This window comes from Chlorella variabilis (assembly GCF_000147415.1).
Source record: "Chlorella variabilis unplaced genomic scaffold CHLNCscaffold_25, whole genome shotgun sequence".
Taxonomy (NCBI): Eukaryota; Viridiplantae; Chlorophyta; class Trebouxiophyceae; order Chlorellales; family Chlorellaceae; genus Chlorella; species Chlorella variabilis.
This window is the reverse complement of record NW_005435063.1, coordinates 415,542-438,073: the sequence shown is the minus strand read 5'-3', so window position 1 is coordinate 438,073 and position 22,532 is coordinate 415,542. Positions and strand designations below refer to the sequence as shown.

Below are 22,532 nucleotides of genomic sequence, written 5' to 3'. Positions count from 1 at the left end.
CGTGCTGGCAAGCCGCACGCGCCGCTGCCGGTGCTCAAGGCGGGGGCGCCCAAGCCCGCGGCGCGGCGGCCGGCGGGCGCCAAGAAGGAGTCTGGCCTGGTGCGGCAGGCCAGGAGGGCGGCCAAGGACTACAGCGTGGTGATGGCGGTGGGCGCGGTGGCCCTGCTTGCGCTGGCGCTCTTTGCCCTTGTGTGGACCAGCAGGTCGGTGGCGCCGCAGTGAGCGCGGCGCAGGCACGCCGCCCAGCTTGGCGCTCCACCGTTTTGACGCGCCGTGGGCGCCTGCCGGGTCCCCGCTTGCCCTTTTTGTGTACTTCCTTCTGAACTCACCAGACGAAGCTGTAAGGTAGCAGCCCAGCAGGATTTGAACCGTGCTAGAGGGGGCAAGGCGGGCACGCCTGTGCTGACGTGGCCCGGGCCGGGCCAGCCCGCCATGTATGCCACAGGCTGGGGAGGGCGCTAGTGGCGACAATCACCTGCTGCCTATCTGCGCAGCAGCAGCTGCGGAACCCCGCTGCTGCGCAGCGCCTGGCCTTTGCCCTCTCGCTCTGCTTTTGAACCGTGGGATCAGACTCCGTGTTCCTGGCGCAGCTAGAAGCACTGTGGGGGCTGTCCCAGGCACGGGCTGGCACGGGGGCTGAGGTGCAGAGCCTCCCACACACCTCATGGCGACCCTGCAGAGCAGCGCGGCTTTGGCCCCCAGCTGCATAGTTCCGGTGCCCCGGAGATGGCAGCGTGCGATTGAGCGGCAGCAGCGGCGCCAACCGGGCGCGCGGCCTCCCGCCGCCGGCAGCGGGCTGGGAGGCGGCGGCGGCGACGACCTCGCGTCCCCCCAAATCCTGGACATGGCGGCCTCCAACTTCGCCAAGGGTGAGGGCCCAGCTGCTTGGCGAGGAGAGAGCAGCAGCTGGGGCATGAGCCAGGGGTTCAACGGCAGCCGTGCATCGTCTGTGTGGGACTTTCTCGCCGTGTGGTGGTTTTCAGAAGGGGGTGGCCACCAGTCTCCTGGCCACCAGTCTCCTGGCCACGTGGGCCTGACCAGTCAGCCACACCGGCACGGTCGGGATGAGCGCTGAGGCATCCCTCCCCCTGCCTTGGCCTGCACGGAGCGCAGGGGTGATGGCTGGCGCGGACAAGGACGAGCTTGTGGCGCAGCAGCTGGGTGCTGGCAGCGCGTCGGAGATGAGCGAGGTACACTCGCAGTACAAGGACGCCATCAAGCGCAAGCTGGAAGAGGCAAGCAGGCCCTGCGGCGGCTACGGCGGCGGCGCCTGCAGCGGAGGGGCCGGGCAGCGGGGTGATTGATTGTGGGCCGGTCGCCCTGTCCCCTCGTGGCTCAAACCGTCGAGCGCAACCTGCCCTCTGCGCTCCTCGCCTCTGTCCCCTGCCCTGACCACCCAATCACCGCTCCCACCGCACCCTCCCGCCTCCTGCAGCGCGCCGAGGAGCTGCGGCGGGAGAAGGAGGCGCGCGCCGTCAAGTTCTCTGCGGGCAAGCTGGCGTACGAGCGAGGCAACTACCCCGCCTCCTCCCGCTTCCTGGAGCAGGCGCTGGATGAGGAGGGGGAGTTCACGCAGCTGGGGGGGGAGATCCAGCTGTGGCTGGCCCTCGCCTACCAGGTGCGCGCCTGCGGGGTGTGTGCGCATGGCCTGGCGGTGGCGCGCAGCCTGGCATCAGCAGCCGGGCACCTCCGACCGCTGCCTGCCAGTCTCTCCTCGCCGCCTGTCTTCCATCCCTCATGCCCTGCTGCTGCTCCCGCGCAGGCGTGCGGGCGCGAGGAGGCCTGCCTGTCCATCTACCGCTCCCTGGAGAAGACGCACCCGCTGCCCGCCATCCGGCGCCAGGCGTGCGACCTGCGGTACATCATGGAGGCGCCCAAGCTGCAGATCAACCCGGATGAGCGGGTGCAGATACCGGTGCTGACAGACCTGGACGTCAACAGGTGGGTGGGTGGGTGGGATGTGTGGGTGGTGGGGTGATGTGTGCGTGTTTGGGGGATGTGTCGTCGTTTGTGCTGGGCGGCGTGTTTGGTGATGTGTTCCCAAACCAGCTGTTTGGGAGGGTGGGGGTGCCAATGCTGGAGCAGGCGGGCATGCACATGTTCTTGGCGCCAGCTGCCCTGCCGACCTGCCAGCGCGTGCGCCGTGCAGGGGCAACCGCGCGCCCGTGGCGCGGCCGCGGCCGCCGCAGAAGCGCTCCGTGCCCAAGACTTGGGACGAGGGTGGGCATGCCGCGTGCCGCGCCGCAGCAGCTGCCTGCCTGCCTGGCCTTGCGTGCGCCTCGCTCCCTCGCCGGCCTCCTGCCGCCTCCTCCTGATCAGCCCCTGCCCTGCCCCGCGCGTGTGCCCCTGCAGAGTTCTGGGACAACTACCAGGGGCCCGGCGGGGTGGTGCAGAACCGCTACGTGTGGGCTGCAGCCTCCATCGCGGCCACCGCTGCAGCGGTGTACAGCAGCTATGTGCAGCGGGGGCTCCTGCGCTGAGCCAGGGGCCAGGTCCCGGGACCTCCTTGGCGGCGTTTCCTGCCCTGGCGCCACCCCCGCCCCGCCATGCGCCGAAGGCACCATCCACCTGTACCAGCATACCTGCACACCAGCCTGTCTGCAGCCCTGTGCCACTTGAGTTCTCCTCCTTGTCTGCTGCCGTGCACCCTCAGGCGCAGCGCGCGTGGGCGTGGGGCGCAAGCCTATCCAAATGGCCAGTGTCGCCTGCCTCTCCACACCGTCAGCCCTCCATGCTCGGCGCATCATTGTTTGTTTGCCCCCTTCTTTCGTTGAGTTCTTCTGGCAGCTTGTTTGCCCCTCGGTGGCTCGTCACTGGCCTTTTCCCTGCCTTCCTCCCTCCCTCCCTCCCTCCCTCCCTCTCCTGCCTCTGCCAATTTCATATCATTGTACCAATCCTAGATGAGACAAATTCGTTGCATGGGAATCTGATCGGATGTCTGTAATACCCGCTGGGAAACTGGGGTCGGGGGACGCCCCGCTGTCGGCCCCCCCTCGCCCTGCAAGCGCCCCCCGCCGCCTCCTGGAGCCCCTCTGGACCGCTGGGACGCGCGTTCCGCGGCGTTCCGCGTGTGCGGGCGGCCCGGCGAGCGAGGCCAATTCCCATTCCCCGCCCCCGCGCCTGCGGCTCGCCGGCGCGCTCACTGGCTTCGATCGAGGTGCGGGCCGGCGCCGGGGAGGGCTTGCAGCGCGGGATGGGTGCCCAATCGCCCAATCGCGCAGCTCCCTGCCTGCCACGCTGTCGGTCAGCTCCAGCCGGCCCTTTCCACGGGCGCCGCCGCCCGGGGAGGCTTCTTGAAGGCCTGGGCGGCCGCGCGGCGTGCTGCGGGCGTGGCTCTGCGGCAGCGGCGCCTGCTGCCGCTGCGGCAGCGGCCGCCGCCCTGCAGCGTGGCCTGCTGCAGCCTGGCCTGCTTGCTTCCTGGCTTCCTGGCCCATCCTGGGCTTCCCACAATGCCACCAGCCTGTGATCCCCAGTCCTGCCACCCTGCAATCCTGCCTGCAGGCATGGCATCTTGCCCCGGCGGCGTGGCGGTGTCAGAATGCGCGGCGCTGGGGGCCTGATTGAGGGCCCTGCCGCCCGCGGCGCTCCCGACGGGTGAGCTTCATAGGCAGCAGCAGCAGGCAGCTGTGAATGTGTGGCCCTTAGCCCTAGGCTGCCCTGCCGAGGCCCAACACTTTGAAGCATGCGCATGCGTGCTGGCGCATCCGTGCTAGCGGATGCAGCTGCTCAATCCCTGCCTGCGTTACAGCTGCTGTTCTCACCTGCTTGCCATGCCCACCCTCCATCCACCCCTACCTAGCTGCAGGCCTCAGCAGCAGCCTGCTGTGGAGGAGGCTGGGGAGGCTGGGGAGGCTGGGCCTCCAGCTCCCCTCGACCCTCCCTTCCCGCCGCCCTACGCCCACATGCCAGCGGCGTTGCAGCAAGCTGTGGCTTGTGTGCAGCAGCAGGCCCACCTGCCTTGTGGCCACTGTGCAAACCCTCCTGCGGCTCATCGAGAGTGGCATTCCCCCCAGCCACAACCACTGCATTGTGCTGCTGGGGGACGCCCACCCGTACACATGGCAGGGCTTTGGCGGCGCCGACCAGCAGGATGCAGTGGCTGCGGTGGTGCAACGGCTGCTGCAGCTGTTGCCCCACCTCTGCGTGTACGAGGGCCTGGAGCAGGTCATTGCAGCTGCAGAGTGAGCATGTGGCCACCGTGGTATTTGCACACTCCTGCGCATGCATGCTGCTGGTGATTGTGCCCCCTCCTGCAGCCCCCTCCCACAAACCTCACCCTCCCCCTGCCTCCCATCCCTGAGCCTGCAGGTTTGGTGCACACGTGCTTCCTCCCCGTGCCCTGGTTGACCCCCCTCCCCCACCCCCTGGCTGGGAGGAGTCCGCGGCGATGCACGCTGCCTACGTGCGGCAGCAGCAGCAGCAGCAGCAGCAGCAGCAGCAGCAGCAGCAGGAGCAGGATGGGGATGATGGCGATAGCTTCTTTAGCAGCGATGCGGATGATGAGGGTCCTATTGACTTGATTACCCCGGCCGCCTCACCCTGATCTGTCTGCTCCCCTCCCCCTCCCTTCCCTGTGTGCTGCCTTACCGTGCCACATCTCCTCGTGAGTTTCACTGTGCTGTCTCATTTGCATGCTGTAGCAGGACTACAATTGCATCAATGTTGGAAGCAGTGGGAGCAGGAGCTGAAGGGAGCAGTGGGGGCAGGCAGCAGGCAGCAGTGGGAGCAGGGGAGCAGGAAGCAGTGGGAGCAGGAGCTGAAGGGAGCACTGGGGGTAGGAAGCAGTGGGAGCGGGAGCCCCGGGGCCACAACTGAGATTGGTGGCAACTGTGAATGGTGTAATCAGGCACACGGTCAGCCATTGGGCGCGGGCTTTGCCGGAAGCCCCAGCAGCTCGCGCACCGCCGCCTCGTTCTCCTTGCGGCCCAGGCTGGCAAAGTTCTTCTTCTTCTTGCCCTCCTGCGCGCATGGTAGGGCATTGCAACGGTGAACACGAGCAACCAATTGGAGTGTTGGAGCCCTCTCAGGCCCCTACCGCCGCCACCGCCGCTGCCGCCGCCTGTTGCTGTCACTCCTGCGCCCATGGCGCACCCCCCGAACCCCCAGGTTCCCACCTGCTGCGCCAGGCGCTGGTCCACCAGCCTGGCAGCATCCATGTTTGAGCAGCCCTCCTGGCGTGCCAGCTCCTCCACCAGTGCCATTGCGTTGACGACCAGGTGCCAGATCTTGCGCACCGCCGCGCCTGGGCGCCAGGTGTGCCGGGTGGGCAGCCGGCCCAGCCGCTGTGCCTCCCGCTGCTCGTCCTCCCGGTCCTTCCACGCCGGGCCTTGCACGCCCTCGTAGTAGTGCCGCGCAGCCTGCGCCGCACAGAGTAGTTGTAGTGGGGCACGGGCGGTGGGTGCTTGGATCGCACACAAGGGGACAGGCCACAGTCAGGGGGCAACCGTGGGCGCACAGGGGCTGGGCAGCACACAAGGGGACATGCCACAGTCAGGGGGCAACCGTGGGCGCAGGTAAGCACGTGCGACTATAATGCGACTACACATGCACACAACCCAGTTCACTCACCCACTCGGTGTTGAGCAAGGCGGACAGGCTGCTGGGGATGTTGCAGGGGACGCCATGCCAGCGGCTCCGCCAACCACCCTCTGCTGAGCTGTCTGCTGCTGGTGCTGCTGCGCTGGGGGCGGCGGCAGAGCCCGCGGCAGGGGCATAGCCGAGCTCAAACACACCAACTGTGGTGGCGTCCAGGCTCACGCTTGGGTCGGCAGCGGCCGCTACAATAGTACGGCGGCGGCTTGGGGGGCCGTGCAAGCTGACTTCCGAGGAGAGCAGATGGACGGCAGTGGTCAGTTCATGCTGCTGCGCCAGCTGCTGCTGCTGCTGCTGCACCAGCTGCCGCAGCAGCGAGAGGGGCACGGTCACCTGCCCATCCTCACTGGCTGCCAGCACAGACGCGTCTGCTTCCAGCAACGCAGCTGCCGCTGCCGATGGTGCCGGCTGCGCTGCTGATGGTGCCGGCTGCGCTGCCGGCGCCGGCGCTGCTGCTGGCATCGGCGCCGCTGCAGCAGCGTCATCCCCAACTGCCACCTCAGCCAGCTGCATGAGCAGCTCCTCGCTGGCTGTCTCCTCGTGGCGGCCGCACTCCTCTGCAACCGTCCACGTGTGGTCGCGGGCTGCTGCTATGCCGCGCCGTGCAGCGGCCTGCCACTGGCTCATTTCGGCCATGCGCTGCCGCGCGGCCTCCATGCTGGACGGGCGCCGCCGGCCCAGCACCGCCGCACTAGCGCGCAGGTCCTCTTGCGCGGCCAGGGGGGGCGTGGGGCGGTGTAGAAGCAAGGCGGAGGATCACAGGCCCGCCAGAGGATCACAGGCCTGCCAGAGCCCATGTGCAAGCACAGGCGCTGTCAACAGCCAGCAGGAGTTGTTAACAGCCAGGCAGGTACCTGTGGAAGGGCGCCCGGGAGGGCGCGGGGCTCCTGTGACGTTCCCTAGTTTAGTGCGAGCTGGCCCAGGCCCGCGGAGGGCCGCGCGGCGGTGCAGGCAGGCAGTTATAGTTGAGAAGTGTTGCCAGGAGGCCCTGGAGCGCGCCCCGGCGCTTCGCCCAACTCGCCCCGGAAATCTTGAACCAGATAACCGTTTGCGAGGACGCACCGTGCGTCATCGCGTAGGCGTTCCGCCACCTGGCACGCGTCATCGCACCCCTGGATTTCCTTTAGGAAAAGTGGGCGGGGCTGCGCCAACAGCGCCGCAACTAGATGTCGGCGTGGCTGCGTGGCACTCTGTGCACTGAGCCCGACACCCTGCGCCGCTATAGGAAGGCGCTGATTTTGTCGATGTTTCATGGTTCCAGGCTTCCATGCAATAGATGTTACATGGGCTGCTATTCGTCACAGCGGCGTCGCCGTGTGCGGCACCTGCTTAGCCCGCTGCCGCGGCGGTGACTCGACACTGCGCCACCCTCACTCCTGGCCTTATTCCGCGTTGTATCACGGGATTTTCACACCGTCCCTGGAGGAGTCGCCTGTGAAGGGTTGCTTCGGAGGGCGCCAGGTTGCATAACCTGCTGTGACCAGTCTCACAGAGTGCCCAGTTTGTTGAGCCCGCAGCTCCCGTCGGCCTGCAGTTGCTCTGTGTATCGCGTGGGACGCCGCCACACGCCTGCGACTGGAGCGGGGCACAGCGCCGCCACCTCCCGGCGGCGGCGGCGCCCGCCTGCCTTGAAAAATGGCGCACATTCTGAGAGGATATGGGCTGGCTCGCGAGCAGGCGCACTTCAAGCTGGAGCAGGTGGGTTGCACGGGGGCTGGGGGTTGCGACTGGCAGGGCTGCACCCTGGCCAGGGCTGCCTGCGCCGGCTGCCTGCACCGCTGCCGGGGCACGTGCCTTGCGCCTCCTCACCTCTCCTCTGCCAGCTGACTGTACCGCAGGAAGCGGATGTGCAGCGCCACCACCAGCGGCTGGTCAAGGAAGGCAAGCTTCCCGAGGAGGAGGCCAAGCGGGCGGCGGCGGCCGCGGCGCGGGAGCAGGCTGGCCGGCCGTTTGAGCACAGCGAGCACAACTACGAGGCGAGGCACGGGAGGGCGGTGCAGGCTCCCCGCTGCCTTGCCTTCCCTTGCCCCCCGTCCCTGTCGCGGGCCCGCGCGCCGTGCTTTGGTCGCGCCTTGCCCGCCGACGATGCTGGCCGCGGCCCGGCTGCGTGGCCCCCCTGCAGATGTTGGCAGAGGTGCTGCAGCAGCAGGCGCGGGTGGACGACCCGCACGCCCTGCGCCGCAAGCAGTTTGAGCGGCGCGTCAAGGGGGAGCCGCCGCCGCTGTCGGAGGTGGAGCTGCAGCGTGCCAGGTGGCGCGCCGCCGCACGCCGCCGCCGCCGCAGGCCAGGCGCCCGCCCCGCGCCGCTTGCTGGCGCAGCAAGGGGTCTGTGAGCCGCGCGCCACCCGGGCACTGAGCCGGCGGCGGCGGCGAGGGGAAGGAGACCACGCCTGCGTGCAGCTGCCAGCCGGCGCCTCATATCCCTCCTTGCCCGCCTGCGTGGCGCAGGGGCAAGCTGATGGCTCTGGGGGCGGCGGTGGGGCACGTGCCGCGCATGTCGATGGGACGCACCCGCTGGGAACTGCCTGCCGCGGGGGCGGGGGGCGGCGACGCCGCGCTGGCGACCATCCGCCAGCTGAGCCCCGAGGCGAGAGAGGTGGCCTCGCGCACCTATGTGGCGGGTGCGGGCACCGGCCCCCTGCGCCTGCCTGCCTGCTTGCCTGCCGCCTGCGGGTCCCTGCCCGCCAGCCAGCCTGCCCTCTCCCAGCCCGACCGCCCGCTGCCCGGCATGCAACGCATGTGGGAGCAGCACCACCGAGCGGTCACCTCCTCCCCATCCTCCTCCCCCGCTGCTTACGCGTGCCCCTCCTCCCCCTCCCCCTGCACCGCGCCCTCCCCCGCCTGCCAGGCGTGCGAGCGCTGGTGTACGGCACCCTGCTGGGCGCGGTGGGGCTGGCGGCTGCGGGCACCTACGCAGTGCGCTCCCTGGGCATCGCCTCTGGGGAGGAGCTGGGAGAGCGAGTGCGCGCAGGGCTGGCGCCCGTCCCCCGAGGCATGCGCGCCTGGCTGCTGCCGCTCAAGCAGCGGGCAGAGGCGTGGCTGGGCCCGGAGGCTGCCGCGCCTGTTGTGCCGGGCATCGGCGGCGGCGGCGGCGGGGGTGCGGAGGTGGAGGCCGGGGCGGCGGCGGCGGCAGGAGGAGGGGCGGGGCTGGCGGGCGAGGGTGGGGCTGGCGGGGGGCCCACCTCGGAGCTGTCCCGCCGCCTGCAGCAGCGCTTCAACACGCGCAGGGCTGCGGGGGAGGGAGGTGGCGGCGGCGACGCCGGCCGGGCCGTCTTCTGAGCGGCGCCGCCCCCACGTGTCTGCCCTCACCCATGCCTGCCTGGCGCCCACCTTGTCAGCGCCAGGCCAGCAGCTGCAGGACCTCCGGTGCATTACCCTCCTGCTGCCTGCTGGCTGTACTACCTGCCAGCGAACCTGTATGCCTCTGCCTCTGCCTCTCCTTGCCCTGTACCCGCTTCCCCTGCCCCTCGCTGCCTGCACCAACTCCCCTGTCCTTGCCAGTGCCGTCATGCATGTAGCCTGGTGCGCCTGTCTATGCATGTAGCTTATGTAATGCAATGAGGGGTGTGAGCATGGAACAGGGCAAGGGGCGGAGGAGCGCTTCATGGGGGGGGAGTAGCAGCAGCAAGGGGAGATGGCTGGGGTGGTATGGGCTGGTGGGCTGCCGGCGGAAAGGCTCCCTCGAGAAGCACCGCGCCTCACAGCAGCAGAAGGGGCAGGGCGGCGCAGGCCAGCATGGCCAGGGCCGGCAGCCCCGCCTGCGCCGCCGCGCCGCTGGCGCCCGCGCCGCTGGCGTCGACCTGGGCGCCGCCCTCCACCACCTCTTGCTCCTCCTCCTCGCCCGCGGGGTCCGGCACGCCCAGCGTGGGGGCCTCCTCATCCAGCTGTGCGTAGATGCAGAGGGAGTTGGAGGCGAGGGTGTTCAGGCAGTTGCGCACGGCGGCGGCGTCACCGCCGACCAGGGCGGGAGCGTAGGGATAGATGCCGATGGGGCTCTCCGCCACCGCCCACCGCAGCTCGCCGGTGGCGGAATCCAGCACCTGCCGGGGCGGAGGGGTGGGCAGCAGGGCAGCGGGGGCAGGGCTCAGTCGCCGCCTGTGAGCTGGGCGGGGGCAGCGGGGCAGGCTACGCACAGTCAGTCAAGTGAGCAGCCGGCTGGCTGGAGGGGACACGGCAGGGGCCGAGGTGCGATGAGCATGCACAGGCGGGTGAGCAGGCTGCATGGCAGGTGGCACCGCATGGCCCATGGCGGCGGCTGGCGCCTGCCGCTGCTCGCCTGCAGGCCGGCGGGCGTGACCACGGCCACGGCGCCGGGGGCGGCGGCCGGCGCCGACACGGGCTTCAGCTGCAGGCTCCACACCTGCAGCCCCGTGCTGATGGAGCGAGCCTTGAGCCTGCAGCCATGCAGGCAGGCAGCCAGCACAGCACACATGAGACACGCGCGCTCAGCGCCGCCCCTGGGCCTTCGCTGTCGGGGGCAGCGCCGCCCTGCTCACCCCTCTTTCCATCCATCCATCCATCCATCCAGGCAGGCAGGCAGGCAGGAAGGAAGGCAGGCAGGCAGGCAGGCAGGCAGGAAGGCAGGCAGGCAGGCAGGCAGGCAGGCAGGCAGCAGTGCACATAGGGTAGCTTTCGGCGGCGGCGCTCACACAGGCCAGGAGACCAGGCCCTCTGGCGGGATGACGCCCACGCCGCCCGTCTGCACCGCCGTGTCCGAGGGCACCACCACGATCGTCACGTTGCCTGCTGCGGAGTCGCCCGGCGCCTGCGGGGGCGGCGGCGGCGCCTCCACCACCGCCAGGTCCACGCCGCCAGCCCCCTCGCTTGCCTGTGTGAGGAGCCCGTCGGTGCCGCCGGCCGCTGCCGCCCCGGGCGGCGGGCTGGCCGCGGGGATCGTGCCCGCCTGGGACAGCCGCCGCCGCCGCCGCGCGGGGGTGTCGGCGGCCGCCGCAGAGGTTGTGGCGACGGGGGTGGGGGTGCCGGCTGACGCCGTCTGCGCCTCTATCACCGCCTCCTCCGCCGCGCTGCTGCTGTTCAGCACGGGCGCGGTGAAGGGGTCGTCCTCAATCCACTGTACCGCCATGCCTGGCGGCGGCGAGGCCGAGAGCGGAGGCGAGGCGGGCGAGGGCGGCGCCGGGGGCTGGAGGGACGGGGAGGGCGGGGGCGGCGCGGCGGCCGCCACCCCGGCAGCCCAGTAGAAGAAGAGATCGTCGTACTCGGACACCGCTGGGGCCACCACGGGGGAGGCCTCGGTGACGCCGTCTGGCAGCCTGTCGCGCTGGTCGGGCGAGGCGGCGGCCCACAGCAGGCTGGGCGCCTGGGTGCCGTTGAGCTGGAGGGCCAGGTAGGAGAAGGGGCCCGTGCTGAAGTTCAGGCCCCCGGCAAACTCCCTGCACACAGGTGCGGTGCGGCAGGCAGGGCGGGCGGGCAGGCGGGCAGGCGGGCAGGAGGCAGGCGGGCTCGATGATGCGTGGCTGCCGGGGAGCTCAGCAGGCACAGCACAGCCAGTGCCACTACCTATCAGCAGCGGCAGGTGAGGCGTGAGCTTGGCTCTGCCCAGAAGGTACCCTTGTTGCCCGCCCGCCCCTGGAGGCCACCCTCGCACCCCTCCACCCCGGCAGGCAGGCAGGCAGGCAGGGCGCCGCACCTGACCAGCAGCACGTCTGCCGCCAGGTGCAGGTGGGTGACGGAGGTGGTGATGGTGGTGGAGGGCAGGCGCCCCACATCCACCTGCCACAGCAGCGCCCCCGTGGCGCTGTCCAGCGCCGTCACGATGCTGCCCGCGTCGCCGTAGATGAACAGGCCCTCGGCAGCGGCGGCGGCGCGCACGGGGGTCAGGCGGGCGGCCAGCGCAGAGGTGGACAGCGCCCAGCTGGTGGTTCCGTCGGCGGGGCTCAGCGCGATGACGGTGGAGTCGCCGCTCAGCTCGTTGCACAGCAGGTACACGGCGTCGTAGGCGTCCCTGGGGGCGGGGCGGGGGGGGGGGTGCGTGTGTGCGGCGGCGGGTGAGGGTGGTGGGGAGCCAGGCGGGCATGCCGGGGTGGGTGCCTGAGCATGCGGCCGCCGCCTCTTCCATGCCGGTCGCGCCTGCCGCTGGCGCCTTGGCCGCTCCCTTGAACTGTACATGTGCCACCGCCCTCAGTGAGGCACCCCCCCACACACACGCACCCGCGCGCCCACCTGCTGTTGACCATGCGCGGGTCGCCCAGCGAGCAGGGGCTGGTGGCGTTCCATGCGATGCTGCCGTTGCCGGGGTGCACCGCAAACACGCGCCCATCCAGCTCCAGCACCGCCAGGTCACCCGCCACAGCCACCACGCTGGGCAGGCTGCTGCCCATGGGCAGCTCCGTGGTCCACAGCAGCTGGCCCGCCGCGTCGCCCGTGGCGGCGGTGGCCACCAGCGCCCAGCTCTCGCCCTCCAGCCCGGCAAAGGCGATGATGCGGTCGTCGCCGTACGTGGCTGGCGGCGTGCTCTGGTAGCCCGGGGGGTCGGCCCAGGGCAGCACTAGCCGCCACTGTGAGAGGGAAGGGAAGGCAGCGGCAGCGGTGTTGGGAAGGCAGCGGCTGCGCAAGGCATTGGCACCCATTGGTGCACACCTCGCTCCCTCCCGTGCTGCATTCTCACTTGAGTGGCGAACGAGGAGGCAGCAGCGGCAGTGTGGAGCGAAAAGAGGAGGAGGAGGACCGGCAGCAGGGCATGGTTGACGGGTCGCCCATGCGTGTGTGCGACCCGCGATCCCATGCTGGCTCTCGCAGAGATCAGGACTGTGTGCGCAAACGCATCTCGCTGCATGGCAAGAGCATGCAAGCCGTAACGTTCAGGAGAGGTGCACCGCCAGGCTGGCGCCGCCGCCTGCCCCCTGGCCTCCTCGTCCACACCTTTTCCAGCGCGCACCAGGCCTGTCCATCCAGAGCACAGGAACCGGGTGCATTTTGATCTGAGGCGAGTATGTTACAACACCAGATAGCGTCCTACACGTTGCGCGCAGCGGCGCGCACGCGGAAACAAGCAGTACCAGAGAGCGAATGGCCAGTGGTGACATTTGCGGGTTTAATAGTTCTTCTCATGACCACCACATCAGCCGCTGCCCCATGCATGGAGGAGTGGCCCAGCGCAGGTGCCGGGACCACCCGCTACCACGCAGGCCCGAGATCCAAGCGGGCGGGCAGGTGCGGCCTGCCACCCAGCGCCAAACGTCAGGCGCTGCGCCCACTCAGGGGCTCCAAGGGCCCATTCAAGTGTAGTAGGGCCTGCGGGGCAGCAGGAGCATGGCATGGGCCAATCAGCATGGGGCTCCAACACAGCGCCAGCGGCAGCGCCAGAGCAGCAGCAGCACCACCACAACGCACACATCCACACAACATGTTCGCCCAGACAACTACTCACAGGATCTGCGTGCAGATGTAGCTGCGAATACAGAAGGGAGGGGGGCACAGGGGCAGGCCGGGGGTCAGGAGAGACAAAACACATGCGGCGGTGAACAGCCGACCAGAAAAACACGAGAGAAATTGCCGCGCGGCACACCAGGCAGCGCGGCAGCTTCTCACCCCCAAGCCGCGCCGCTCAGGCCGCCAACCGCGAAGCCAGCGGTGAACTTGTTCCAGCCATCAGCGGACTGCAGGGGGTCGCGGGGGACGCTGCGGCCGGTCAGGGTCTTCACGCCAACCTGCGGGTGGGCAAGGGAGCCAGGGGCAAGGGGGTCAGGAAGAGGGTCAGGCTACAGGGCATGCAGCAATGCCGTGAAGTTTCGGCACACCACGGCCAATCAGCTGGGTGTAAAACACGCGCCGTGCTGCTCAACCGATGCCATCTCCACGCTGCCTCTGCCGACAACGTTGCAACGCAGCTGCGCTGGGTTTGCTGCCATGCTGCCTCCTCATGCCGTCGCTGCCCTGCCCAGCCCAGCCCCAGGCCCCCCCCCAGCCGCGCTGCTGCCCCGCTGGCAGCCAAGCCCGGGTCAGCACCTGGGGGCCCTCGCTCTGGAAGGTGACGGCGCCGTAGATGGAGAGGCAGGCGGTGAGGATGAGCACCACGGCGGCGCCGTTGACGCTGCCCACAATCTCGGCCACGCCCTCCACGTTGCGCAGGGGCCCCAGCTTGATGAAGGGGCCCACCAGCAGGAAGCCGTGCGCCAGGCCAACCTCCACGCCACGCAGCAGGGGGGGCACGCCCGTCCTGCGCCAGGCACACACGGGGCCAGCGGCTGAGGCAGGGCGGACGCAGCACGGCGACGCTGGCAGGGGGCAAGCGCTGTGCCAAAGCAGCAGCCAGCCACATGCCGCTGGCCGCCACACGGCAGCTCTGCCCGGCGCTGCGGCGCCCTCCCAGCAGCTGCAGGGTGCCCGGCTTGCCGCGCGGCGGCGGTGGGCACCTGTAGGCGGGCAGGTTGGACAGGAAGCCGGCCACCAGGGGGGAGGAGGTCACGGGGGTCTCCAGCATGCCGATGAAGGGGTCGCCGTTGACGGGCTGGATCACCTGCGCGCGAGGCGGCGACAGAGCCGCGGTAGCGGCAGCACCAAGCAGTCAGCGGCAAGCCGGGGCGCCCAGACGTGCCCGGGGGCATGCCATGCAGAGGAGTGTGGGCAGCCTGCTGCCTGCGAAAACCACACACGGCTCCCGCCGCCGCCCTCAAACCGCTGCCCATGATCCGGCCGGCCAGTTGCCATGGCGTGCTGGGCGGGCTGCCCCCATTGCTGCATAGCCGTGAACGGTCCTTCCTGACGCCGCCAGGCGACGGGTGGGAGCTCCCCAGCCTCCACCCGTGATGTGTGTGCGTTGCTCTTTCGCTATCCTCCCCCGGCTCCCCCCAGCGCCTCCCCACCTGCGCCTTGTCAGCCATCGCCCGCACAGGGGCCACCACGCGGGCGCGGCGGGCCGAGGTCAGCTGGCTGCTGCGCAGGCCCACGCAGGGCTTCGCGAGGAGGGCGGAGGCCATGGCTAGAGTCTGTGAGGCACGCAAAGGGACAGATGGGAGCACCTGCGACAGACAGAGCAAGCGGGGCGCCCTGGGCGAGCCCTTCTCCTCCTGATTTTCCTCCGACCCTGCTGAGGGTGAGGGGCTTTGTCCCAGGCCCGGCGAAATTTTCGTAAGGAAGCCTCATTGGGGCTGGCCGATAAGCTCAGTGCGACCAATGCGGGGTCTACAGCGCTGCGACGGGGTATAGGGTGGCCTGCCGCCTGCCTTGCAAGCGGCGGCACCCACCTCGCCGCCACCGCAACCCGCCCCTCTCTCTCGGTCGCTGCCCCTCTCCCATCAGGTGCAAGTGCAAAGCATCTTACACCTCTCCCCTAAACCAGCAAGCTCCCCCTCTCTCGCTCTCTCGCTCTCGCCCTCAGCCCTCCATGCCGTCTATCTGGAGCGCACCGAGGCCGAGGGCCGCAGCCGCGGCTGCGCCGCCGCCTGCTCCCCCGCCGCCTGCTCCCTCGCCTTGCCGCCGCTGCCGCTGCTGCGCTCCGGTCTCTCCGGGCTCCGCACCATGATGTAGATGTTGGGGGCATGCGGGCGCACGCTGTGCCGCAGCAGCTCGAAGAAGCCCGAGCACTTGAGGAAGGCGCGCGCGCTGTCGCAGGCGGCCTCGGCGTACATGAAGCGCTGCTGCTGGTCGGCGATGCGGCACAGCCGGTCCAGCAGCATGGAGCCCAGGCCGCAGCCGCGGAAGGCCGGCGCCGTGCCCAGCGCTGCCAGGTACAGGAAGGGGCCGTGGCTCTCCAGGAAGGCCGCCTTCTGCTTGTCCAGCGCCACCAGCGCCTCGCGCAGCGCCCTGAAGGCAGGGCGGGGCAAGGGTGGGCATGGGCTGGCGGGCCGAGGGGGGATGGCAGCTCAAGGCAGAGCGACAAGCTTGCAAGGGATGGCTGGCCAGCAGCAGCACACAGACAGCTGGCAGCCTGGCTCACCGCCACTTGCCCCACGGCACAACCTTGGCCAGCCGCAGGAGCGCGGTGTTGCGGTGCCAGTTGACCTGAGGGGCGGAGGGACAGGGCAGGCCGCTAAGCGTCCCAGCGCAGGACTTGCGCCCTCCTCCTGGCAGCCTTTGCCCCGCCACGCTTGCTGCCGCACTCACCCTGTCCTCGGGCCACTGCTGCATCACCGCCGCGGTGGTGAGGTCGCTCAAGAAGTACAGCTGGGGGCGGCTGGGAGCGGAGCTGCTGGCAAGCAGCAGGCGCAGCATCTCGTGCCAGAGGCGCGCCGCCGCCTCGCTGTTGCGTCTCGTGAGGTACAGGGCCATGCCCTCCTGGTTCAGCGCCTGCACAGCAGCAGGAAGTGGGAGGCACGAGGCGGGCAGATTGTGTGCCTGCCGGCGGCGGCGGCGGCGGCGGAAGCCTGGCGCCGCCTGCTCTGAAGACCTGCGCTGCGGGCACCACGGCTTGTCCGACACGGCCTTCAGCCCAGCCCATAGCGTACCTGGGGCAGCATCGACAGCACCTCCACCGACGAGCCATGGTCGGAGCCTCCCTGCTGAAAGGCCAGCTGGGAGGCCATGGGAACAGGTAGGAGCTGCAATGAATGCACGAGGCGCCAGATGCAGGCAACGCGTCTTCAAAACAACTGCCCGCCAGCTCAGCGCCGCCCGCCCACAGCAGCACACAGGCTGCCGCTGCACAGCCATGCCATCCCATTGTAGCGTCTGTTACTTTACAGGGAAGGAGCACATCTTGCTCGGTGGAGCACAGAGGAACAAAAGACACGTCGGTCGAGCACAGGGGAAACAAACAAAAGCTTAGGGGAGAGCAACAAAATTATGTGGAGGGGTTCGCTCTTATAAAATGGCGAGGGTGCACAACATCCAAGTCGCTAGAAGCATAGGGTCGGGAGTCGCTACGTAGCATAGGGTGAGAGAGGGGGTCTTTGATCGCAGGTTAAGCCCCGGGCGCAACAGGCCCGGGGTCGGGATTGAGGTTAAAGGGCAGGGCAGGCAGGGGCAGGCAAGTGCAAGCTCCCAAGAACCGACACGAAATGGGGTTGCAGGCGGGCAGGTTGTGACCCAGGCCTATCAACTAAATGGAGGATGCTGTGCGGGGATCCAAATGGCGGGATGAGATTGGGCCTAGCGAGGAGGATATGGACGGGTACAGATGGGGCGGGGAGGGGGGAGGGGCCAGCCACAAAAAAGCCTTGCTGTGGTGAAGCGTCAGAACGGCCATGGCGGGCGGTGGCGGGGGCAGTCGTGTAGTGCACAGATGTGATTGGAGAGCCGTGAGCGCGTGGGCATCTGGCCCGTGCACGCCGGCGGCTTGGAAAAACACACACAGGAGCGCGTGCAAGTTTGGCTTTAGCAGTGCAAGCACGGTGCGCGAGGGCGATCAATGCAAGCGGGGCGGTGCTGACAAAAAGAATCGAACAGGGGGGCAGCGCCTGCGACGGCGACGGGCCGGCGCGAGCCGGCCCGCGCGCCACGGCAGGCTGCCTGCATGGTGCAGTGGGGGAGTGGGCTGGGGAGGAAAAAAACGGAACCAAAGAATCAAAGGGCTCATCGGCGGCGGGGTAATACACCACACGTGTTGACTGGGACGCAGACTGATTGCGATGCTGTCGGAGGGGCGGGTGGGCAGGGCTGTCGGCCCCGCCAGCCAGCGCTCTGGGGAGCCCACCAAGGGGAGCAGCGGGGGTGGCGCTCCGCGGCGCTCAGCCGTGCAGCAGCTTGGCGCGGATGGCGTCGCGGTCCCAGCTGCTCAGCGTGGCAAAGGCGTGGGAGGGCTCGTGCTGGAAGTGCTCGTGCGGGCGCCCCGACAGCAGGTCGTAGGTGGCGCCGCGGATGGCGTCCTTGCTGGGGCCGCAGGGGCGGATGCCGGTCAGGTAGGCGTACGCCTCGTCCAGCTGCATGTCGGTGAACCAGTAGAGCGCGGCAATGGCCACGGCGGGGCTGCGCCCCAGGCCCGCGGTGCAGTGCACGTACACCTTGTCGCCCGCGGCGCGAGACCGCTCCAGCGCGCTCACGGCTGCGGGGGCAGGGCAGGGGAAGGGGAGGGGAGGGGGCGGGTGAGCGCGAGCAGCAGGTGGGCCGCCACACCAGGCAAGGGCAGGCAGGGCGCAGGCAGGGGCCGCAGGCGCGGCACGGCGTGGCTGGGCCAGGGCGATGCTGGCATCGGGGCTCTGGGCCGGCGCCTCACCGGTGGGCAGCGTGTCGCGCAGGGAGTGGGGCGAGAAGTCGACGGCGGGGGTGCGCACCAGGCGCATGCCGTGGTGTGCTGCGCGCTCGCTGATCTCCTTGAGGCTCACCTTCCAGTAGGCCATGTCCTTGTCCTGCGGGAGGGACGGGAGGGGCAGGAGGGGGAGGCAGGGGGTGAGGGAGGGCGCGGGGCGGGGGGAGGAGCGGGGGGGGGGGGGGCATTGCAGGGTGGGCGCCCGCGCGGCAGACGAAGCCCGGCTGGCAGGGGCACAGGCACGCGGGGAGGCATGCTGCGCTGTGTGCCGGGCAGCACGTGAAGGAGGCCCAGCAGCACACGCTGGAGGCCCAGGAGCGCCCCCAGCTGCCGGCGTGACCGGCCCACCTGCTGGAGGTTGAGGATGACGCCCACGCCCTCGGCGGCCAGCGCATCCACGTCCAGCGCGTTGCGCGGCTGGCTGCCCACAATGACGTCGGGGGCGACGTAGTGGTAGTAGAGGCCGCGGTTGAAGTCGTACTCAAAGGGATTGTCCATGTGCTTCCACCCCATCTTCTCGGCCATGTCCTGCGGCAGCGGGTACGTGTGCGGCGGGCGGCGGTCGGGGCGTGGGAGACACACCCATAGGGTTGTCCGGCTTCCGTGTCGGCGGACGCCGCCCAAAAGTCGGCTGCTGGGCCTCCCCACGGCGGGTGCGGTGCAGCAGGGGCCCAGGCGGTGCGCGGTGTCGGCATGTTCGACACGCCATGGGAAGCGGCCCGCTCCCCACCTGATTGTAGCGGTTCACCAAAGTCTCCGGCGTGCCAGGGAGCTCTAGCCGTCCCGGAGCGGCAACGGCGGTCGAGGAAGGCAGCGCGGTGGGGTGTGCGGGGTGCAGCCTCCGCTGGGCGCCAATGTGCGCCCATCTCCCGGGCCTGCTGCTCTCTCCGGGAGCGTGGTGCTGCGGCTGCGTGCTGCAGTGCACTTTGCACTGCAGGGCAAGCGTCATCGGGACGCAGAGCGGGGGCAGGAGATGCAGCAAGACAGGCAGAGGGATAGAGGGATAGCAGTGTCGTTGACGATTGGTAGGCGTGCGTGGGGAGGAGGAACGTGAAATAGTGGCCTGCAACGCGCCCCACTGCTAGATGCCCGGCTGCCTGTTTTCCAGCCACAAACCGGCGTTCCAGCGCGCCGATCTCCGATGGCCCATTTTAACGGCTTGGTGTGATCCACAGGAGCGACAGACGACCCTAGAAGCGCAAAGCCTGCAAGCTTGGGAAGAGCGTCCGGGGGCCATGGCCCCCCGTTTTGCAATCTGTGCCGCAGCTGGTTTCAATCCTGGGCTTATGTAAATGACCTCCTAGTATGTGGGGTAGCGTTCGGGAATGAGGGCGCTGCCGAGCCGGCCACCTTCCCCTCAGCCCCGCGCCGGCGGCGGAGCGGGCGCTCGCCGCACTTTGCATTCTGCCCCACGTCAATGACACAAATTGCAGCCTTCTCACCAAATCCCTCATCACAGCTCGTTGAAGACAAACACCGCGGCCGTGGTGTTGTCTGCCTCGGCCCCCCTCGCCTGCCGCACGGTGTTGTCGCCGCTGGCCAGTGCCACGCTGCGGCGGCACAGCTCCAGTGCCGCCTCCTCGGCGCTGCGCCCCTCCGCCACCACATCCGCCACCAGCTTCACCGCCGCCCCAGGGCTCAGCACCTGCAGCCATCGCAACCATCATTGGCACACTTGAGCTCCAGGCAACCTGCAGACCAAGGCAGGCAGGCAGGCAGGAGACGGGCTGGCGGGCGCACACCTCCCACACGCCGTCGGTCGCCACAATCAAGCACAGGTGCTCGGGCCTGAGCTGGTGGAACGTCACTGCGCGGCAATGGAGGGGCGGGCGGAGGTGGGGCGCAAGCCCAGGTCCCATGCCTCATCCCTTGGAACAGAGCAAGCAGCAGCCAGCAAGGCAGGCTGCCGCAGGCCACACGGGCCGGCCGCAGCCAGCAGGCAGGCACGCACCGGAGGGCGCGCTGGCCACGCCGTACTGCGCCAGCAGGCGGTGGCCCAGCGCGCGCGTCATGGCCAGCTGGAAGCCGCGCAGCCGCCCGTCGTCCACCGTCAAGTACTGCAGAAGGTGACGCGCAGGCGGGAGGCGCTGTGTTGCGTTGCAGTGCGTGTGGATTTGGGGGTGGATGCCGGTGGGGCAGCGCTGCAGGGGTGCACGCCGGTGAGAGCGCTGGGGCGATGCGCGCGGCACAGCCCACCCCGTCCTGCTCTGACACCGACACCGAGGTGCCGCACTCGCGCACCAGCCGAGCGCGCTCGCCCTCGTCGTTACCCCAGTGCCGCACCCACACTGCATGGGGAGGGGTGGCCAGGTGGGGCAGCAAGCGGGGGCAGCAGGCGGGGTGCGGCCGCCACGAGGGTGCGGGGCATGCGTCGGGTGCAAGGCGCTGGCATGCGGTTGGCTGTTGCCCCGGCAACGGCTGCGGTTGCTCCAAGAGCATGGCAGAAACAGGCAGGGAGCAGTGAACCCATCCACCCACCAATCTCGGCTTGGTAGCTGTCTTCTGCTTCCCACCCCAGCACTGCCAGGCTGTCCCCCACGCTGGCAACCACCAGCGTGGTGCCCTGCACAGTTTGGGGGCAGGTACACACTATGTGGCAGCAGCCGTGGCACTCAACAGCTCGCTCAGCAACCGCAGGCGCCAGGTGGCACCTCGTTGAGACCACAGCGTGCGGTTGCCACCCTCACACCTGCACCAGCGCCAGCGTGGCGGTGGTGCCAAACTCAAGGATGCGGCCGCCCACGCTGTTGGGGGCAAAGTAGGCCTGCGGGAGGATGGAGGCCAGGCAGGTGCAGGGGTGGGCCCTGGAAGCAGCGTGACACGGCTGGGGCTGGGCGCTGGCAAGCGAAGCGGCCCCCCTTGGCGGGGGCAGCACCATGGCTCCAGCTGTGGAGGCGGCATGGTTCCCCCGGCATTAGGCATCAGGCCGGCAGCACCTCACTTTGTCTCCGTTGTCCTGGCGGTGCAGGGTGTACCGCTGCTGCAGCCTGCAGAGGCATCAGGTGGGGTGAGCCGCTCACCCCGCTGCCCCAAATGGCGGCGCTGCCCCGCCGCCATGCCAGCCCGGCTCCCACACCTGCTGCCCAGGGGATAGATGTAGGTGGGGGGCGCATCGTCAAACACGCACAGCGCAGCAAGGTGGCCAGCCAGGAACGCCGCCCTCACCACCTGCTCCACCTCCGACCTGGACATGTCTGTGTGCAGGGGCCAGGCCAGCCCACAGGTGGCGGGGATGGCGGGGGTGCAGGGGAGAGAGGCAGCTGCTGGTGAGGCAGCCGGGGCCAGGCAGGCGGGCAGGCGGGCAGGCCGGCAGGCGCCGCACTTGCCAGCTGCCGGCGGCGCAGGTCGCTGTGCTGCAGGGCGGCGATGATGTGGCGCCCCGCCTCCCTTGCTGCCTGCTCCCCAAGCATGCCGTGGCCGTCCTGCAAAGCGGCGGCAGGAGTGGGCGGGCAGCGCAGGCTCAATTGAAGCGCTCCTGACGGTTGCTGCCAGCCTGTCGCTCGACCGCCGCCCGCTGTGGGGAGCTGCACGGCGGCAGGGCGGGCTCACCAGCACCACGGCGGCGTAGCACTGGGGCCAGCGGTGCTGGCGCAGGTGCTTGCTGTCGTGCAGCTGCTGGGCCTCGACATAGTCCTGGTTGAGGATGCCGTAGCGGCTGCCGGGCAGCGAAGCCTGCCCGTACAGCAGGTGAGCGTTGTGAAGGAAGGGCGGTTGCGGCTGCTGCTGCTGCTGTGAGGCATGGTGCTTCCCAGCCGCCGCCTGCTGCGTGGGGGCAGATGAGCTGGCTGGCGCTCCGCTGGCAAACCGGCTGGGGGCTAGGGGAGCAGCGCTCATCCCGCGGCTGCTGCGCTGCCTGGCGACCGGCCCGGCGGCTGCCGCGGGCGGCGTCGGGAGCCTGGGTGGCGGAGATCTAAGCTCTCAGCTGCTGCCCGCTCCTTGCCTCTGGCCAGCAGGATGCCCTGCTCAAAACGCTGCACCGAGGAGTGGCGCTAACAAGGGAGGCAGGGTTGATTCGCTTTGCTACCGTCTCCAGACACTCGGCATGCACCAGGGATCGATCAGGGGTGCATGCGAGGACCTGCAGCAAGCAAACAAGGGCTCCAGGAGGGGGCACGGCCATGCACGGCCTGCCTGCTGCGCTCTCTCATCTTCGGTGGCAAGGATAGGGAAGCCAACAGCCCCCCATCGCACATACCATCGTCCCACATTGGTGTTGCACGTCACAGGACCGGCGTGGCAAGCGCATGCAGTGAGGACTGTCCAGATAGCTTTATGGCACTCGCGCTGAACAGCCGCCAGCCGCCCCGGGAGCTGGGGGAGCTGGAGTTTGAGCTTGTGCAGCACGGCAGCGGGCGGCTGGTGCTGGGCGAGCTCGCGCAACCTGGCGCCCGCCGCCACCGCCGCGCCCCCTTTGCCAGCGTCAGCATGCAGTCTGGCGCCGGCACAGCCAGCAGCAGCAGCGGCGCCGCGGCCGCTGGCAAGCATGTGCCTGCCTTTGTGCTGGCCAGCGCGGTGGAGAGCACGGCGGTCAGGCTGGAGGGCGTGCCGCAGTGGCGCATCACCGCAGGCAACCTGGCTGCGGGCGCCACCGCGGGCTGCGCTGTGGAGGCGGGTGGGTGCTGCTGCGGCTGCTGCGGCGCTGCTGGCGCTGCTGCTCAATGCTCGCGTGCCACAACGGCTGCTTCCCCTGGCCCGGCCTCTCCCTCCCATGCCTCCCCCCCAATGCCCTCTCTCTCCGCTGCGCGGCCGCGCCCAGTCCTCACCCCCAGCTGGTACTGAGTGCTCGCGCATCCCCCAAA

At 69.5% G+C, this 22,532-nt stretch overlaps 7 protein-coding genes across 7 annotated transcripts; 2 read left to right on the top strand and 5 right to left on the bottom strand.

The window, feature by feature from the left end:
- Positions 1-141: 141 nt before the first annotated feature.
- Positions 142-2,480, top strand: CHLNCDRAFT_139563 (hypothetical protein; the record flags this gene model as incomplete). The annotated part of the gene is made up of 7 exons (XM_005844053.1): positions 142-203; positions 793-869; positions 1,114-1,190; positions 1,436-1,618; positions 1,763-1,941; positions 2,150-2,220; positions 2,353-2,480. The coding sequence occupies 7 exons, from the start codon at positions 142-144 to the stop codon at positions 2,478-2,480; spliced, it is 777 nt and encodes a 258-aa protein (XP_005844115.1).
- Positions 2,481-4,854: 2,374 nt separating this feature from the next.
- Positions 4,855-6,249, bottom strand: CHLNCDRAFT_139561 (hypothetical protein; the record flags this gene model as incomplete). The annotated part of the gene is made up of 3 exons (XM_005843959.1): positions 4,855-4,959; positions 5,115-5,357; positions 5,569-6,249. The coding sequence occupies 3 exons, from the start codon at positions 6,247-6,249 to the stop codon at positions 4,855-4,857; spliced, it is 1,029 nt and encodes a 342-aa protein (XP_005844021.1).
- Positions 6,250-7,227: 978 nt separating this feature from the next.
- On the top strand, positions 7,228-8,870 carry CHLNCDRAFT_139560 (expressed protein; the record flags this gene model as incomplete). Its single annotated transcript, XM_005844052.1, has 5 exons — positions 7,228-7,290; positions 7,431-7,586; positions 7,715-7,842; positions 8,040-8,212; positions 8,440-8,870. 5 exons carry the CDS (start codon positions 7,228-7,230, stop codon positions 8,868-8,870), a joined length of 951 nt encoding a protein of 316 aa, XP_005844114.1.
- A 3,652-nt stretch (positions 8,871-12,522) lies between these two features.
- On the bottom strand, positions 12,523-14,574 carry CHLNCDRAFT_32796 (hypothetical protein). The gene is made up of 6 exons (XM_005843958.1): positions 14,414-14,574; positions 13,964-14,067; positions 13,557-13,767; positions 13,140-13,258; positions 12,979-12,999; positions 12,523-12,842 (listed from the first exon to the last, which is right to left on the bottom strand). The coding sequence occupies exons 1-6, from the start codon at positions 14,525-14,527 to the stop codon at positions 12,827-12,829; spliced, it is 585 nt and encodes a 194-aa protein (XP_005844020.1). The 5' UTR covers positions 14,528-14,574; the 3' UTR covers positions 12,523-12,826.
- Positions 14,575-14,941: 367 nt separating this feature from the next.
- Positions 14,942-16,072, bottom strand: CHLNCDRAFT_139557 (hypothetical protein; the record flags this gene model as incomplete). The annotated part of the gene is made up of 4 exons (XM_005843957.1): positions 14,942-15,353; positions 15,487-15,551; positions 15,654-15,836; positions 15,995-16,072. The coding sequence occupies 4 exons, from the start codon at positions 16,070-16,072 to the stop codon at positions 14,942-14,944; spliced, it is 738 nt and encodes a 245-aa protein (XP_005844019.1).
- A 1,143-nt stretch (positions 16,073-17,215) lies between these two features.
- On the bottom strand, positions 17,216-18,231 carry CHLNCDRAFT_27385 (hypothetical protein; the record flags this gene model as incomplete). Its single annotated transcript, XM_005843956.1, has 3 exons — positions 17,216-17,529; positions 17,701-17,833; positions 18,082-18,231. The coding sequence occupies 3 exons, from the start codon at positions 18,229-18,231 to the stop codon at positions 17,216-17,218; spliced, it is 597 nt and encodes a 198-aa protein (XP_005844018.1).
- A 955-nt stretch (positions 18,232-19,186) lies between these two features.
- CHLNCDRAFT_139555 (hypothetical protein) lies at positions 19,187-21,567 on the bottom strand (the record flags this gene model as incomplete). The annotated part of the gene is made up of 10 exons (XM_005843955.1): positions 19,187-19,378; positions 19,476-19,540; positions 19,685-19,790; positions 19,930-20,021; positions 20,212-20,296; positions 20,423-20,497; positions 20,675-20,720; positions 20,810-20,927; positions 21,056-21,155; positions 21,283-21,567. 10 exons carry the CDS (start codon positions 21,565-21,567, stop codon positions 19,187-19,189), a joined length of 1,164 nt encoding a protein of 387 aa, XP_005844017.1.
- Positions 21,568-22,532: the final 965 nt, after the last annotated feature.

Bases quoted from the DNA above. Each gene is read 5' to 3' on its own strand.
- CHLNCDRAFT_32796 (XM_005843958.1), bottom strand. From the start codon at position 14,527: ATGGCCTCCGCCCTCCTCGCGAAGCCCTGCGTGGGCCTGCGCAGCAGC. The intron at 13,768-13,963 runs GTGCCCACCGCC...TGCCTGGCGCAG, and splicing joins TCCAACCTGCCCGCCTACAG to GACGGGCGTGCCCCCCCTGC. The intron at 13,259-13,556 runs GTGCTGACCCGG...GCCCACCCGCAG, and splicing joins TCCAGAGCGAGGGCCCCCAG to GTTGGCGTGAAGACCCTGAC.